General features: G+C 38.4%; 1 protein-coding gene across 2 annotated transcripts in view; it reads right to left on the bottom strand.

Annotated features, from left to right (window-relative positions):
• MEGF10 (multiple EGF like domains 10) overlaps window positions 1-19,303 on the bottom strand; it is a 110,028-nt gene that overhangs the window by 24,240 nt on the left and 66,485 nt on the right. For both annotated transcript variants that reach the window (XM_055699722.1, XM_005437055.3), the window contains exons 11-15: window positions 19,028-19,148; window positions 16,555-16,718; window positions 13,147-13,249; window positions 3,251-3,397; window positions 337-471 (exon numbers count right to left, since the gene is read on the bottom strand). In XM_055699722.1, coding sequence (XP_055555697.1) covers window positions 337-471; window positions 3,251-3,397; window positions 13,147-13,249; window positions 16,555-16,718; window positions 19,028-19,148 — 670 coding nt within the window. The remainder of the gene's footprint in view (window positions 1-336; window positions 472-3,250; window positions 3,398-13,146; window positions 13,250-16,554; window positions 16,719-19,027; window positions 19,149-19,303) is intronic.

Here is a 19,303-nt window from a genome sequence, read left to right on the forward strand (position 1 = left end):
AGCAATCAGAAGAAGATTGTATTTTCTTTATTTCAAGAGAAAGCAACTGATGTTTGGATCAAGAAGCATATTGCTTAGTATAAAGTAAGGCATTATAAATTCTGGTAAGCCCATTATACACATTCATTATACAAATCATACAAATAAGAATACAGTGGGTTTCATACTTAAGGATCAGATGTTTAAGCAACTTAAACCTGCTTAAGATTCCTAATTTATAAACTGCACACACTAACCCTGAAATTATTTCTGATTTTATAGTTTCCAAGTGATGGAATGTAAATGATTACAGTGCTTGGTCTCTGGATCCCACAGAGTCTTTATTACAACTTGTACCTTCATTACAGAGGGCTCCTGTAAATCCAGGTAAACAGTCACATAAGCCGGTAATATGGTGGCAGGGACCACTACTGTGTACACACTGGGGGCACGTCTGGCTGCAGCGGTGTCCATAAAACCCAGGGGAACAAACTGGAATCAGAAAGAACAAACTGTCACTGCTTCCTGCACCTTCTATACAGCCATGAACTACTCTTCAGTGCACTTGTTCCTGATGTTGAATTAGCTCTGTTTTCTTTCTTTTTTTTTTTTTCTTCCAGTAGTGATTGTCATTATTAATACAATTCAATGCTTTACACTCATGAAAGGAGATCCGCTTGTTTTCCTCAAGGGTTTAATATATTCTGGTTAGTAATGACTTAGTTGACATTCTATTACTTGTGAGACCACACTGTACTTGGGTTATGTTTGAAATGCATATATACTTCATATATTATACATATTTGGCTATACATTATATGTCCTCTACAATATGAACATATTTTAAAGCATATTTGAAGAAAAGTAATTAAAAACCCCAGAGTGAATAGTTTTATCTGTGGATGAGTAATCTTAGACTTTGACTTCTTATGTGCTTCCCGACTTGGAATACAAATAGCCATTACTTCACAGACAAGAACGTAAATGTTTTCTAGTCATCCTTTTGTTTAGGTATTCACCGTACTCATTACATGATACAGACATCTATGCATCACCTAATATTTAGAGAACCTGAGACAAGAAATGCAGAGTTGTCCACTTAATACTTATGCTAAAGTCCCTAGTTTCTTAAAAAAAAAAGGGGGGGGAATGCTGTAACATAAAATCTCTTGCTCTTTTGGCATTTATTTCCTGATACGTTAGAATATTAGGTAATGCACCAAGAGAAATACCTGTTGCACAGCAGCAATTAACACTGACAAAAACTAACTCGGAATCTTTTCAATATTTTAATTTCATTCAAGATTCAGACTTTTAATTACACGCTTGATACGAGTTATGTGGCCAAATCTCTAGAGAGATTAACTTTTCCAAGTGAAACAGTGCCAAAAGGTCTTCCTGTTTACTGAAAGGCACTTTCTGACTGGGATCCAAATTATTCGTGTGACCTTTGTCTTCTTGGCCTCCAGACTGTGCATCAGAGAGGGGCACTGAGAGCCACTGGACTGGAAGCCTCTTCTCCAGGTTATAGGCACAGTTCCAAAACATAGGGAACATTTTTACATGTAGTGTTACACTTAGTCTGCCTTTGGATTAACTGATTAACTGCAAGGCCTTTAGAGATGAGATAGTGAGAATAATTACTGCACTTAGTTAGAAATGCTTAAGGAACACTAATGCCATACTAATGTGGGATTTAGTAGTGCCATAGGCAATCACATTCTTCAGCTTGAAATCTTGCTGTTCCCAGACTGTTAGGACTTTGCCCTCCTCTGGTTCTCCTACCTTCTAGTAATCATTTCATGTCATCTCCTGCCTTTTAAGCCTCTTGGAGGATGTAGTAGCATCTCTGCTTGGCCCTACTCCACCTGCTTTTGTACCTGGCTTCTGGGACACTTCTGAAAACAGGGCTACCCTCCAAGGGCAGAGGACTCACATTTCTCTTCTCTGAACACCTTTCCCTCACAGCTTGAACAACTCAAGCTGAAGATGGCTAGACTGCTGGTGAACTCAGACAAATCTTCTTGGGAGGCTAGATATTTTGCACATCATCCTATTTTTGCCTCCCTGTTTCTGGTATGATTTGCCTCAGTTCATCTGTAACTCTTCTTGTGACATTTAAACTTTAGAGAGACAAATTTTTCAAATGCAGCTATGGCTACCTATGATATCTTCTACTGACTGTGAGGCCCTGTACTGGTTCTCTTCATGGAAGCTGGTATGGGGCTATGTTTCGGATTTGTGCTGGAAACGTGCTGCTAACACAGGGATGTTCAGTCACTGCTGAGCAGCGCTTACACAGAGTCAGGGCCTTTTCTGCCCCTCGCCCCACCCCACCAGCGAGCGGGCTGGGGGTGCACAGGAACCTGGGAGGGGACACAGCCGGGACAGCTGACCCCAACTGATAGTCCATACTGTATGACACCACAATCAGCATACACAGTTGGGGGAAGAAGAAGGAAGAGAGGGAGGGACATTCAGAGTGATAGTGTTTGTCTTCCCAAGTCACTGTTAGACGTGACGGAGCCCTGTTCTCCTGGAGATGGCTGAACACCTGCCTGCCGATGGAAGTGGTGAATGAATTCCTTGTTTTGTTTTGCTTGTGCATGTGGCTTTTGCTTTACTTATTAAGCTGTCTCCATCTCAACCCATGAGTTTTCTCACTTTTACCCTTCCACTTCTAACCCCATCCCACAGGAGGGGGAGCGAGCGAGTGGCCACATGGTGCTCAGTTGCCAGATGGGGCTGAACTACAACAGGCCTGATCCCACTAGCCACTCTTTGCTGCTTCAAAGTAAGTGCTAAAAAAGTAGTAATTAAGCCAATGATTGCTACCGGACAACAGGCAGCTAAGGATTCTAGCTTCTAAAACTCATGCATGTTTTATTTGCCTACCAAAATACGTATTACAAAATTCATGTTCATCAATCACATTTGGAAATGCTTTCCTTTAGAATGGAATCCCCTACTAAATTCATTTCTTAGAAAGTCACGTGCACAATAATGTCATGGCACAGACAGTGAAAAAATGTAAAGTTGTACCATGACAAGAAGAGCACTACTAGCTGGAAACATCTACTAATTCCAGATAACAACTCACTTCTGTATATTCACACATTTTGACAAAACGTTCAACCAAGGAGTGTTTCATAGTACTTCATACTACAATTAACAAAGCATCATGGTGTTAGATCATATGTATTCAACGATCAATCAATGATTCAATGCATTAAAAAATCAAGAGATTTTAAAGCATTTATCTTGTTCTTACTTCTCTGACAAGTGGTGCCTCTGTATCCTGGTGCACACTCACAGATTCCATCATCTGGAGAGCAGGATGCTCCATTTTTGCAGTAACAAGACAATGAGCAATTTGGACCCCACTGTCCCTCAGCACACACGCTGTCACAGTGGATGCCTGCAACATAAATAAACAAAACTGTCAGCCTTTGCAAAGAACTCTTATGCATAGTTAGGTTAAACCGTTGGTCCTCAGAGGTCCTCAGAGGACCCATTTTAAAACACAGCTCACAAAACCTGTTTATGAAAGTATCACTAATATCTGGAACATAGAACAAGAACATGGTAAACTTGCATCTCTGTTCCTGCCTTCCCCCCAAAACAGTGAATTTCTTTTGTATTCTAGTTTTAACGATATGTACATGAAGGCTGATCCTGAGCTCTGTAGTAGGGAAGCACTTCTGCAGATTTACATGGAAGATAAGAGCTCCATGGGATGCTACCTCCAGGCTTCCTGCCTGCCGATATTTTAAGATCTCCAAAGATGAATGCAAACCTCTCAATAGCATAAAGAGTTCCATAATTTTCCAAGTCCTTTACACATACAAAATTTTAAAAAGGTCTTTTATTCCTCTCACTTTCACTGCTGGTATCAATAGAGAGAACTGAAAGAAGAAATTAATTTAAATGCAGCAAAATAATGGCTTTTGCCTTCTCCATAACGGCTGTTTCAAAAGAGCAAAAGCTTATTTTCAAATTTTATGTTGGAGAAATGCATGACAAAAGGTATTGCAGAAACTTTTCCTTCTGAATGTAAAAATTCTTAAGGTCTGACATAATTTTCTGTAATAATGGGGCACAGGACATGGAATGATTTCTAATTAGTGGTGAGCTGATTACTGCTCAGTCTCATACCAAATGGAAAAATGTAGAGCACACAAAAGGTTTCCAAACACACCATGTGAGCATTCCAAAATGCTTAGCTGCAACAGTGTTAAGGATGCTGGTCAGTCAGTGCTTTGTCTAACCATTTTGGCATAAAATTGATTACAGAGGCCACAACCTGAACCCTGTGCATAAATCACAATACAAACCACTAATTTTAATCATCCAATCATGGGATGTTGTTTTTCTTTGCAATGCAGCAACATTAATTATAACTTTCCTGTTTGTTTTTTCCACTATCTGCTTTTAAATAGCATGCTGCATGTTAAATGCCAGCAGGCACCACTGTGGAACTCAGACCATATTGTGTCTACAGTACTTTGCATTAACAATTAAGTATTATGGTAGTGCCTCTACTGAATGAAGCCCTTTGCTACGGGAAAAGTGGACTGAATCCAACCACAAGCATGTCTTGCTTTGTAAGTATTTCCAGCAAAATATGACACAGGCTTACTAGTTGCCAGAGTCCTAAAAAAGTAAAACAGTTTCACGTGTGACAAGAAAATAATCTTTTTAACTTTGAAGAACAAAACTTACTGTTCTTCACAATACTGAAAAATAATTACACTGTTTACTGATAGACCAGACTCAGAGGTGATTGACTCCTCAACCACCACAGCCTGTGCTTTGTAAATCTGTGTATATTCAAAGACTAACTCTCTAATCAGAGGAAAGGTAAAACTCCAGACTCTCACAATGTTTGTTTCTCTGCAAGACAATCAACAGATAGAATAATCAAATATGTTTCAGCAGACTGCACCAACTAATGCCAGCAAGAAAGAAAACACTTGTCTTTCAGAATCTAGATGCTAACTAGCAGCAGACAGTACATGGGGCACCTAAAAGCCCCAATTGTTCAATGATCATTGATTAATACTGACCTAAAACAAACTGTCAGAAAATGAAAGGCTTCTTATATTCTTACTTTTTCTTTATTGCCTGCATTGGCAATGTCATTCTCCTATCTTTATCTACATTTGAGAGGCAGTGTAGACTTGCTTCTCAGTAGCCTGGGTCAATTTTTTCATTAACTACCTATTTGTGGATAAATAGATAAAAGAGAGTGGTTTGATTTTGAGAGATGCTGATGTACATGAGCAGGATGAGACCACAGCATATTTTTTTTGAAACAAGACCACTTATTTCAGCTGCATAAGACTGCTCTGCTTGAGGTTCCCAAATTTGAGAACTCAGGTTTGTAAGTCTGTGAAAGCACAAGCAGACACATGCAGAGCATTTCAGCATTAAGCCTGACATTCTCTTCACATGTTATCTGTCATATCATACATAGCTTCATTCAGTGAACCCTGCTAGAGAAAAGACATGTTTCACGGAGTCTTAATGGGTTTCAGTGGTGTTCGGTACACAATGGTCACTATTAACAAGTCAGCGGTTGCCAAGAGTTACCATAGTGCATTATCTGAGATTATGTAGACCAGTGACATACAATAACACCAGGCTCAATTATATTATCTTGATCTGTGCACAGAGGATGCTTTATGACAGCATGGTGTCAAAGGGTGATACTGGGTACACTGGGATGTAAAAGACAAGGGGCCCTGTGCTGCATAGAGTCATGATACTTAAAAAAGCCAACAACTACCATTAAAAAAGGAAGAAGTTCCTCCAGTGCACATCAGGGAAAATGATCCATTAGGGTAACGGAAAAAATTAGCTTTTCTTTCCCACTTCCACCCCTTATGAGGAGGCAGTCAGGTGAAGAATATCCCTCTACTTAGCCAAGAAACAGCGTATCCTAAATACCACTGAATAATAATTATGACAATATATTGAGAGAGTGCTGAACATTACTTCTGTCTCACTGTAAAAGGAATTTTATTACATAGTCATTATTAATCATAAGCAAAACCAATTTCACTCCTTTGTGTGTCAAGAATGAATGTAGCAATGCAGAAACACTAATTTAATGATTTATTGCATCTCTACTTATAAAAGTAGTTTAAAGTCTCATTCACTCACTGTTAGGTAAGTTCACAAGGCACTTAAAAATGAGAAACTGAGTTTCACATCTTATAGCTGTAAAAATCAAATGTTTATTTTTGAGAAAATTTAGAAATATTAAAATGACTAAAAAATAAAAAGACATTTTCAGACTGATGTTTCATATGAAATTTCAGCAAAGCAAGCTACTTTTTGTAGAAAAACTAGAAATTAGTGAGGAAAAAGAAACATTTTTACTAGAACTTACAAAGCAAGATTAGGCTTAGCTTTTACAACAGTCGTATCAACAGTGTACTGGCTTACGATTGCCACAATTTCAAGTGAATATTAATCTTTTATGCAATAAAATTGTTTTTTGTAAGTTTTCACATTGATTTTGATACTGATAAGGATATCTGTGAGGAAATGTTTTCGCCAGAGCTATGGACAAAGAGCTCTTTGATGGCCTTCACGAGTTGCTAGGCAATAGCTGAATGGTCATGATAAACTTCAGCTAAGCTGCTCTGAAGAAATGCTCATGCATTTAATGCCCAGTGCTTTATGCTGGGGGCCTCACATCTAAATCAGCATTCCACCAGCATTTGTAATTGCATGAATGAAGTAAATAATTATTTAGAGATACCAGTGTTTCTGCCCATGCTAGCAGAGTGTTTAGATACTCCCTATGCTATACTTTTAAGTTGAGACTCCATGGTCCAGCCAAGTCAGATCAACAGAGAGCTAATTTGTTTTAGCACTCAAAGGGGAAAAAATCTACCAATTATTTCTTACAATCTTCCCAGGCAAATTTATTACTGGACTAAGTGCAATTTTCCATCTTAGGAGTCCATTAATCTGATTAAAAGTTATCAAAACTTTAAAAAAAACCTATTTTTTTCATATAGAATATGTATTTGCTATACAACCTATCTCCATGACTCATGGAACTTTCCAGTATAGTCTCATAGAATTAAAACCTCTTTGTATATTGGTATACTTCCTATATGTCAGAGCTAAATAGAGCATACAACAGCTTAAACCAGACAAGGATCAAGTCCTCAAAACTGGGGGAAATGTTGGTGTCATTAAAGCTAATGATACATTTCCATCATGGTCCAAGATCTCAACCTTCATATTTGAGAGAAACAAACACTTGATCATTACTGTTCAAGGACGCTGAGACTCACTGTGAGAATTGCTTCCCTACTTCTCTGTCAAATGATGGATGAGCAGCCTAAAGAAAGGGGAGAAAGAGCACAGAGAAGAGGTGAAAACTTCATAGGCACTATTCAGAAGTACTCTTATTGTCTTTAAGGGAAGAGAAGTACGCTGCTCCCTAACTGAAGATATCCAGAAGACTCAAAGTAAGGAGCTAATTGAACGTATCAAAGATTTTTCTCTAGGAATTCAGACCGCTGCTTCTTCACTGCAGCAGCAGGAGAGTTTGTGCCCATGAGTTTTGGTAGGAAGCCAGCTGCAAAAGCTTGTCAAAAAAACCAGCCCTGTATCAGAATTTGAGGACAAAAATCAGCATCTGCAAATTTTAGTGGCAGGATCACTTTTGAGATATCCCTGGTATCCTTCTGAAGGCCATACTGTTGCTACATACTGTTATCCACTCCAGTGGTGCTCTGCTTTTCATTTACTTCTTTTAGGTAGCCACAAGAAAGTACTACTTCTCCTTTTCTTATCTTCTTGATAGGCAGAAAATAAATTTACTTAATCTACTGATTTAAAGTTCTTCTTCTAAAAGGGTGGTATATCTTCCACATAAAGGACCACCACAACACACAGGCAATAAAGATACAGACACGGTGAAGTCCAGACATAGGGGCAGGCCAAACCTCTTATTGAAGAATTCATCTTCCTAAGATTGGTAAGTAAATAATACTGCTTATCACGACACAGTGCCCACATATGATATCATTTTGCAGTACACTGCATATCCATCACAATGGGACCTTGTGCTTCAGGAGCCATGGGGAAATTGGACAAGGTGGAGGTAGCCCATGTTCTTGCAGGAGGTTCTCAGCTTGGGTGCATTGGCGTGCCAGCACCATGCACGCCACTCCAGCAGCGGCTCGTTTCGCAGTCTTAAGATGAGGAAGATCATTGACAGTACTTTTATGCCTTTTTTCTTCTATGTAGCAGGGGGAAAATATACGCACACATTAAAAGCTAAGGAGCAAGGGAGAGTTCTAGTTGACACTTCCCAGGGGACCTGGTTATTTGCATCAGCAGGGCAGGTGTCAGATGACAGTTCTCCCTGTTATAATCCAGCAACAAATGTGCCTCTTAGAAATAATGTCAGGAGCACATGGAAAGACACAGCACTTCCTCACAGAAACAACACATCTGGTGATGGGCAATCTGACTAGTGTCAGCAGGTGTCCGGCACAGCAAAAAGTCACCAACACCCTATCTGCTGTAGCATATGGATGAATACTATGCATGCTGGTAAAATGTAGGCTGATATTACTGCATCTGTCTTTTCCAAAAACCAACGCTATTGTTTTGGTACAGATAGCAGACTAGTGGTATTTCATAATCCCTGGCACTGCATAACCTTTAAATTGATTTTAAAAATAACAAATGTTGTATCAGTATGACAGGACATTTCTTCACAAACAGAAAGGTCCAGCAGAACCGCACTCAAGAAAGCACAAAAGTGATGTGTTATCCTAACACCCACATTACCATAATACAGTAATAAACAAACTCTGAAGAAAAACCTCTGCCCTTTTTACAATGCTTTAATGTGAAATCTCAGTTTGCAAGAATATGAATTCTCTAATCTTTTAGGTAATTTGGAAAAATCGTATTTTGACAGCTGCTTGCAGAACAGATAAGATTAAGGGATGAAATGAACAGTTACTGTGGTGCTTGCTGGGTTGTGGTCACTGAAAGAAGCAGTAGAGGTGGCTCTTTAATGGAAGTTAACAAACTTTTGGTATAAATCATTAGGAGAATTAATTATCATCACCTACTAGGAGAGTACATTTTCTGCACCTTTCTTCTGCTTTCTATTTTAATGGTTCTTACTTTTTTCCACTGTCTAGTTATTGCACTCCCTTCCAATGAAGAAAAGTTATTTATAAGATACAGTGAAAATGTCAAGGGATGAGAGCGTTTGGGGCAGACATCATCCTCTGCGTGGGCAGATGTTTCTCTTTTGTGCCATCCTGTCATGTGGCTCCTGGAACATGATGGAATGGTCAGATTGCCAGGAAAAAAACATCACCCTTAACTCTTGCTTTTCTATGCAGAATTAAGCTGCTGTATAGGGAGCACTTGGTGTACACTACAGAGCAGGTAGGATTTCTAACAGGAGTCCTATAAACAAAGTCACTTTTAAGATGAAAAATCTAAGTATAATCCTACGAAACAGAATTTAAATTAAAAAAAGAAAATATGAATTAAAACAGAACCTCATTAAAACCATTTTTAATTATTTTGTGACTTTTGTAACAGGTCATGACAATGCAATAGTTAATAACTGAACTTACATTTTCATTCATAACTAGGACTTACAGAGTAAAAGATAATACATTGGGCACGTTAAAAACAAAACAAAACAAAACCCCTACATTAAAACCCTAAACTATATAATATCTTATTGTTGACCCAATGTCAGCTGCAGCTGTATTTTGAGACTAAAACACAGTAGCATGTTAACCAGGCTGCCCTTCAGTACATGACAACAGCACTTGTGCCCACTTCAGCAGCTCATAGTTCCCTCACTACCCAAGGGAGCATGCACTGTACGGGGCCAGTGACACCACCACCCCCACCCCCCCGGCCAGCATGTTTCCTGTTCCCCAGCATTATGGTACAACTATGTCATCCAGCAAGGGAAAAATCTTCCACTCTTTATTTATTTCTGCAAAGTTATACGAACTACTCCCTCTGATGAAACTCCCTGGGGAACATGTAGACAACTGCTCTGTTCACAAGGCTGAGAAAAATACTACATTTAAAGTATTTGTCTGGAAACGTCAGATAAATTTGGGAGCATCAAAACATTTGGGGAACTTTACTTTGGATCCATCAATTTATTCTTGTTGGAAAAGAAAAAAAGACTCACAAGTTCACATTTTTAAGCTTCCTCGAATGTATTTACTTTTTAATACTACCCTCCCAATGGTTATTAAACAACTAAATCCTTCATTTGGGTTAGATAAGTATTAGACTGATCCAAAATAAATTGCTCCCTCTCTCTCTCTTTTTTTTTGGTAAGTAATACTAAGCACCAAGAACTAGTAAGTCTGATGGTTACTTCAACAAATTTAACAGAAAAAATCTAAGCTGTTCTAATATAATTTGTTGCATTTTAGTACCTTTGTATGTTTTCACAAATCCTCCATCTGCTTGTCCACCTATTATGCATGCAAATATGTATACAACCTCCCTTCTTAATCCTACAATCTAATGCTATCTCTGCAATGTAACATTACAGTACAGCTATTTGGGAACCTGCTTCTAAAGTATTCTTTCCATTTTTTTAATCATTCTAAATATAAGTATCTACACAAAGACCAGATTCCTCATAGGCATTGCTCTAACATGTGAAGTGTAGGAGGAGGATTTTTTCAGACACTGAGTATAAAGCAAACTATGCCATTTATGTTCTGTTGTGTGTCTGGACATCACCAACATGTTGAAACTAGTCTGTTACACACACTGTTGTAATGACATCATCCAGGGACAGATGCTCAATTTTATCTTTCTGGTGAAATCTTTTTCCTTTCCAAATATGAACATGAAATCAGATTTCACTAAAGGCAAAAATATTGTCTCCTTCTCAATACCTGAGCTCAAGCACAATCAAGCTTCATGCTGTTCTTGAAGGCTTTGTCATGTCCCAGGCTAGTTTTATCACACTGGCTATGTAATTTTTATAATCTGTCATGAAAAGTTGCTAGATCTTTAGTATGGCCTTTCAAAACTACCTATTTTAATCTGGTTTCATTCATTAATGTACTTTTGGTTTCTCATGATTTCCCTTGATTTTAGAAAACTCACAAGCTGTAGTTTGAGCAGTACATCTGGAACTTTTGAACGGCTCTACTCCCTACACCATGGTTGCTCAAGATCAGCACCCGTTCACATGTTTTTTTAATATGGCTATTTGCTTAATAAATTTAAAAATTTAAGAAATTGTATTTTGAGCAGATCCAAATATAAGTTTGACAAAGTGTGCCCAAACACACACATTCACAATTACCTGAAGCTACCTGAAAGTAAGAACAGTCATCAAAGGCCATTAACATCATAACAGCATAATCACAGATTAGTGTCTCACAAAACAGTAATAGATCGCATAATGCTAGTAGTATTTTTTCATAATTGGCTCAATTAATTTTTATTATTTTTCCACGCTTGTGGCAGTCATTTCCCAGAGGTATCTCAGTGGCTGATGGTAAGTCACACTGCAGCCTGGGGGAACAGAATGAAATCAGCAAACTCCTGGCTCAGCTAGGTGAGTGCTAGCTCTGGAAGCTTCCATCTTTCACACTGAAAAGATGACAGTAGGGAGACTCAGCAGTGAGAGGGGCTCACTCAAAGAACTTGGCAGAAGCCTAACATACGGACAATTTGCACAAATAATAAATGGCTTGGTCTTTCAAAGCAAAGCAGGAGCTCTTCCTGCCCATGTCTGTTATCCCCTACAGACTTCCACTTCCTATCTCTCAATAATCATAAAAGTCATGTTCAGAACAGAAAAGTAGAAAAAATACTAGGTAAGCTGTAAACAACTGCAACTAATCAACCTGAACTGCAGACATAGAGTATTACCTACTTTGAACAAAATGCCTGTGATCCATCTCCAGAGCTAGAAAATAAAAGCACATAAAAATCTAAGTTGGTGAAAAAACTCAGTAAAGACTGGATCTGGGGGAGTCACAAGCTCTACACAAACTTTTGTGAGCACAATGATTTGCTAAACTTGTCAAATAAATGACTTGCTGCAGATTGTCTGCTCACCTCCACCTACTTCATATGGAAGCACCAGAGAAAAAAAAATATATATAATACATCATGAACCTGTACAAGTCAATTAGGAAAAATACTAATTTATAAATGAGTGAATGGATAATAAATAATACTGTTATATCTGAAATCTCAAGAAAGAAATAATCCTTTCTTTTCACAACAGAAACATGCTTTGTTCATTAAAGGCATGTTTTTCATGCTAATTCTAATTATTAAATGGAAGGAGTCCATACAGACAGGCAACATGTAATCTGACCCTTGCAACACTACAGTACCACAGTGAGACACCAAGTCCAAAACACTCTGAGATGCAAACTTATAGTGCTAATTAAACTGTATTGAAGATGGAACAGTCTTCCCTACACTTAGAGCTTAGAAATCTACATGAGAACTAAAACTACATTCCAGAGATAAAAGATAGCTTGCCCTTTGTCATAGTTTTATCACGTTTTCAAAAAAACTTGTTTTCCATAAACAAGAGTGCAACAACAGTCAAACACAAAGTTTGATGAATAATTAAAAAGATATATTTCTTAAAACAAGATTGAAAATGCTGGAGAAATTTTGTGAAAAAAGTGCAACAATTTTCATACAGAAAAAAGTATGTGCAGATAAACTTATTTTCTTCAAAAGTTTGAGAAACTCAAATGGCAGCAGAGCTTCTGCATGACTTACCCTCTTTATGGCTGCCTAAGGCAAAGTTTTCTGAGTGCTTGGATGTGGTGCTTTACCTACCAAAGCTGCCAGCACAGCCTTGAATATTTACAGTTATTTGCCACTTTCACAAGGAATCGTATTATGGAGGCACCCAAGTTTTAAGATTTCCCCTTCTGTTCCCAGTTTTCTGCACATCCCATGCTTCACAAAGTTTCCACAGTTGTGACTCACAGAAGGGACACAGCAGCCACAGAACTGGACCTTTTCTCTTTCCAACCCCACATACTCTCCTCAACCCCACATGCTCTTCTAAGCACAAAACTGAAAGTCAACACCAAGTACCACCACAATGGAAACTCTCTTTGTCCTTCATGACGGTCTCTTTTGTACCTGACCATCCTGGTAGACAGCGACAGTAACCCGTGGTGGGATGACAACCGTCTGCGTGGCTGCAGTCACAGCGTTCAGCACAATCCATACCATATGTGCCGTCCTGTGGCAACAACAACAACAACAAAAAACAGCTATGAGATGACGACAACTGGGAGTTAAGAGGAGAACAAGTTCTGGTCAGTACTGCCTCAAAAAGCAACCACAGACCTCTTCTGAACCCATGATCTACTTTCTTAATATAAAACATCTCTGCATTTTGGGAGATCTTAGTCTCCTACATTTTCATCCTTTCATTTAAGAGGGGAAGATAAACAATTAATTATATTCTCTTGAAAAACCCCAGACTAATGGACCTGGGGACAGTGATTCAGAACACAGTAACATAGACTATCAGAGGCTACAAGGAAAGTGTTCATGTAGCAGCCCTCTAATTTCCTTTACAGCTGAATTCCTACTCCAGGACCTGGGGGTCCCTTGATGGGAAAGCAATTCAGTCTCCTTTCTACCTCAGACCCTGAGCTCTCTGAGCTCTCTGTGTATTGCTCAAAAAGGATAACACATAAAGCCACAAAAAGCTTTCTAAAAAAAAGCAGTAAAACATTGGATTAAAATATATCTTCAGTGGGAAGTTTACTGCACAACAATGCAAACTGCATAACTTTCTTTTGATTAAGTCCTTCCCTCTGCACTACAGCATACACTGTGTCAAAAGGGAAGCTCTTTGACTATGAGACAGTACACAAAACAAAATTATTTTTTGACTATGCAACATTTTTGTTGCAAAGTGTCTCAAATGAGAGACTAAAATTACAAGTTGAACAACCCTCTTTGTGTATTCAGCTGTGCCAAAAAAGCACAGCTGATTTTCATGCAACTGCATCAAAACATTTGAATTTGCCTTTTCTGCTTCTTTCGTAGAAGGTGCCACATATATTTAGGGGTTATTCCATACAAAATCAATCTGAGAAACTAAAACATCTTTACAATTGCATTCTCAAAACAAGGCAAAGTACAACAGTAAATTGATCTGACAGAAAAAGTGTCAAAACCAAATTAAAAAACATGGAAAAAAGACAGTATAATCTAAGGTAATACTTCTGGGAAGTAGTAAAAAAAGGAAGAAGTAAAAAAAGTTAAAAAAACCACATCAGGTTTAAATCTCAATCATTTAAATTTGAGGCTAAAAATTTGTCTTAATCACATTAAAAATCAGAATGAAATCTATATGAAAATTCACCAGTTATTCTTCAATGTTTGTGCCTACATTTCTACTGAGTTCCACCAGATTTAGCTATTCAGTTCCATCTTTCAAGTCTCAAGTAGAACAAAATCTTACATTACTTGAGTATAAGGAGCCTTTTGCTTATCTCAAAAATACATTTTTATATCCAGAAAAAGAAAAGATTAAGTATTTCCTTTGCATATGATCAGGTTTGGAAAGAGTAAATCCTCAAATATGTTGTGGAAAAGCGGTATTTTTAGTCTGCTGTGTATTTGGACAGAAGTTCAAATCGGTCAAATTGCAGTAACAATCCGGGCAGTGATATTAATTTTCTGAAACTATTGAAACAAACTGAAATACACTGGACACAACAACTGGACACTGGCAGGGAGTGGTGGAATCACCATCCCCGGGGGTATTTAAAAACCACGTAGATGTGGTGCTTTAGCAACAGGGTTTAGTGGTGGACTCAGCAGCCCTGTGTTAAAGGTTGGACTTGATGATCTTAAAGGTGTTTTCCAACCTAAATGATTCTATGATTTGAATTAGTTTTCTGTTTATTCTCCTGCTCTGGAATTTTGAGGCAGAATATGAATTTGAAATATGTAAATTTTATGGCCATCATTTGACACAGACAGAGAGAGAGAACAAGACAACGAGCATGGGCATGCTAAATTATCTGATGTAGAAATACTAACACGCATTCTTTTGCTAAATTTGGAGCAGTGAAGGAAATGCCATGAAACTATAACTATCTTTTTTAATAAGTTAGTTTTGGAAGAGCTAATGGAGCTTGGAAGATCTCATCATCCTTCAGAAATAGACACTAAGTGATAAACAAAGCTCCTTTAGAAAAATTTAGTCTTCTGATGGAGATGCGTTATTGGAAACACTGCATAAACGTGTGCAGATAGTACACTGATTAGCTTTCCAGAGTATTTAGGAATTTGCTTGCCACTTCACTGACTATATTAGCGTAAGCTATAACTCATCTTAAAACCAAAACTAACTCCCCAAAAATAACTTCTGAGTATTCTGAGAGCAGATCAACAGAACAAATTTTCATTCAAAACAGAGGTGTAGTTTCCAGTCTTACGTTGTAGTTCAGCTACTGCTATAATTTCATTGCTCAGCAGAGCTAGTCCAAACTGACAGAAGCTTGAACATGATATAGGAGGGGAATTTACAACCTTTATGTTCAGTTCAGGTGATTCCTTTACAATTATATTAAAACAACAACCTGCTATGCAGATAGTATTGCACAGTGAAAGTATTGTGGAGAGAAGGAAAATGGAGAGAAGTTTATTAAAAAAATTAAGTTTGTTAATAATTTTCCAGGAAGTTGAAGTCCATCATTTGAAAAAATGGACTCTGGAAAACCCCATTTTTCATATATTTCATTTTTTGCATATGAAAGGTAACTGAAACCGAAATTACATAATAAAACAAATCAGTTCTGAATTTTACCATGTTTAGAATTTTGAAATTATATATTGTTATGGTGTCCCCAAACTACAGATTACAAGGTGGAAATTAATTGATGAGGAGTGTGCCTTTGTCAACACAATGATTTCTAATTATGCAGTTCTCAAAGTCTGGGAGGCAGTGGAAGTCAAAACCCTGGCAGAAATACAAAGACTGTCATGGGACTGGGTAACAAGAGTGCCTTCTCATGTCTGACTGAGAACGAATGACAGTTCTTCATTCATACTGTACTATAGATACAAGATAATTTAATTTAAACTGTGTTGTTAGATATGGAATTTATTTTTGGCCCCTTTTTTCTTTCATCTTTTTTTTTTTTTTAAAGTAATTTAACAGAAGCAGTTTGGATAGCATTTGATGCTGATAGACATGGAAAAAATGGATTCTGTGTTTTTCAACAAATTCTAAAGGATCTGCTGGAAAGTTTCAGGTCCACCCTTAAAAGTGTGAAAGCAGAAAAAGTGTTCTTATGGGCATTTTCATTTTGTGTAGTCATTTTCTGTGTTATCTGGTGTACTGCGCAGCAGAGTTCTTCCAGAAGAATTGTTGGTACATGTGTCTAATCTTGAACCCAGTCATATATAGGCTTGTGCAGTGCTCCTTAGGGACTTGTCCCCATGAAGTCAGAAGAATGACAGAAGCATCCACCTGCCCTATATTATCCTACAGTGCAAAAATCAGTGAAATTATTAAACTACCTGGCAAGGGAGTTCACATTTTTCTCCTCTCCAGCCTGGGGCACAGGTACAGGTTCCATCCAGAGCATTGCAAGCTCCTCCGTTAAGACACTGGCAAGTTAAGTTACAGCCAAGTCCCCAGGTACCACTGGGACAATTTATTGAGCAATCTACACCATGCCAACCTGCCAAAAATAAGAATTAAAGTAACAAATTAATCAGTTTTTTGTCCATTCCTAAGAACGTTTCACTCCGCCCAACATGTGGCCTCTCTTGGAGATGTGCAGTAGCAGGGTAACATTAACTACAGGCAAGTTATCAGCAGTTTCAGCTGCAGAATTGTCCAGGTTTGAACAAAGGTGCTCAAGGGCACCTTGTAACATCTGTGCACAGCACACGTTTTCAGATGGGTGCCAACACACAAAAGCAATTGATGGGAGATCTGGAATGAAAACAGAGACACCTTGAAATTTCACTGAGGAGCACTAAACTATACTGAACATTTTAAGGCATAGCCTGAAAAAAATTAGGAATATTTTCCCCAGACTTAAGCTGCTGCTTTCATAATATATGGTTTTAACAGAAATCTTCAACACACAAAAAAAGAGAAAACATGAAGAATTGTTCAAGTTGGATTTCTCCAAGGATATGTAAAAGACCTTTTAGATGATTTCTGTACTTCTCTCCAAATACAAAAAAGCATGAAATAGACAATGGTTCTAAAATGCAGCATTCATCACTGATGATGCCTGATAGCAATGATTCACAGACTCACACTGGACAAACAGAAATGTACATAGATTTTAAAAACTGCAACCACCTATTGGATGCAAGAGAAACAGCATGAGACAGTCATACATTATCATCAGTAATGACACAAGCCAAGTTTCTAATTTTATACATTGTTTACAGTAAGTGAAGGGAAAAATAATTCCGCACTGAGCCTAATCAATAGACTATGCAAAACACATGTACTGAAATGAAGCTGCCTCGTGCCCTGGATTGGTAACTTCAAATTTAGGGGTCATTTCAGGAAAAAATGTTATACTACATTAGCTAGAAAACTAAGACAGTTTCTCCCAAATGTTGTTCCAAGATTTATAAATTTCCTTCATTACATTACAAGTATCAGGGTTGAGTTTAATTTCATTTGCTGTCCTTTTTCATCATAGCATGACTAAAACTGCACAATGCACAAGAAGATAGGATTATGCATGGTTTACAGAATATTTTTTCTTCTCACCACCTAGCTACTTAGCAGTAGCTACTTTGCTACTTCTAACAGAGTTAAATCAGCTCCATTATCTCTGGCAAGAGTAGAAGCTGGAAACTCTCCACATGTGCTACACAACTGGTTTAATTGTATCAGTCCCTGACAAATTTTGTGGCTGTTTATCTAGGTAACTAACACTCCTCCCCTTCTCAACCTTTGAGGATTTTTACCAGAACATTTTCAAATGGGGTGTCTATAACACGGGCTAGGCATGGGATTTGCTTGGGAGCATTCAGCAGCTTGCCCTTCCCTTCTCAGCAATCCAGCATCACAGCTGAGGGACACTGAACTTTAAATGCTGAAAAACAGAACAGATGTATTGCAAGAGAGCATCCTTAAGTAAAGTTTAGTAGCATATTTTGGGTAGAACAGGAATATCATGTAGGCCTGCAGACCTTTATATGGGAAAAGATACAAAGATCTCTTTCTGCTAGCAGAACCAGTGCTAGAGGACATCTGAGATACGGTTCTTCCAGGCAAAGGCATGTGCTACTGGGAAAGGCAGAGGTGGGCAGGTACATACAGTTTCTCTCAGAAGTGCACTGGCCATCAAAATTACTGTTGGGAGGAGAGAGCCAAGCAGAGGGGTCAGGGAATGTGAGTCCACCTGCACTAATACTGGGACATTCAGCAAGTTTCTTGTGGAAGAAGGGAACAGTAAAGGACACAGGCTGGAAAGGGGGTTAGGCAATGTTTTGTCAGGGAATTGATGAGGAATAGAGCATTCAAATATAAATAATGCCAGTAGATACCAACATCAGTGCTAAACTGGCCGGAAGAAGTCTGTGATGATTAAAGGGGTGAGGGTGGCAGCCAGAGGTGGTGGCCACCCAGCCTGAGGGGAGACAGGGCTATGTACTTTGACTAGGAAGGCTGACATCAGATAAATTGCATACCAGTAGTCCTTCTAGCAGACCACGGCACTACCACAAGAGACAAGTGGTGGCCCATTTCAGGGTAAACACTAGTAATTCACCCAGCCACAGTACCCAGCCCACTGAGAACTGCCTCAAAGAAACACGAACACAAGGTATGCACACTCTTATGTGAGCAGATGTTTTCCTCATTTTCACCTCCCAGAGCAGCAGAAGCATAAAGTATTTTGTGATACGGCCTTCAAGGTGGTCTGCTTTTTATTGTTTCTTTCTTCTTCTCTACTTCAAAAACAAAATTTCATTTTATGATTACAGAAAAAGAAAATTAATCTTAAGAGAAGCTTACCTGCTTTGCAAGTACAAGAACCATCCACTGGTGAACAGATGGCTTCATTTTTGCAGTTGCACATGGATGAACAGTTTACTCCGTATGTCCCCAGAAGACAAGGAGTACCACAAGCAGCACCCTGAATTACACAAAAATAGAGTCTAAAAACTCTTTGATGAGATTCAGACAATACAACTAATAAATGACCTACACTGACTCAGATACTACAAAAGCCAGAAAACATAGAGCCCATGACTGTCCTAGGTTGGCACTAAGCTATCCTGAATTTAAGGG

Source organism: Falco cherrug, chromosome Z, assembly GCF_023634085.1.
Source record: "Falco cherrug isolate bFalChe1 chromosome Z, bFalChe1.pri, whole genome shotgun sequence".
NCBI lineage: Eukaryota > Metazoa > Chordata > Aves > Falconiformes > Falconidae > Falco > Falco cherrug.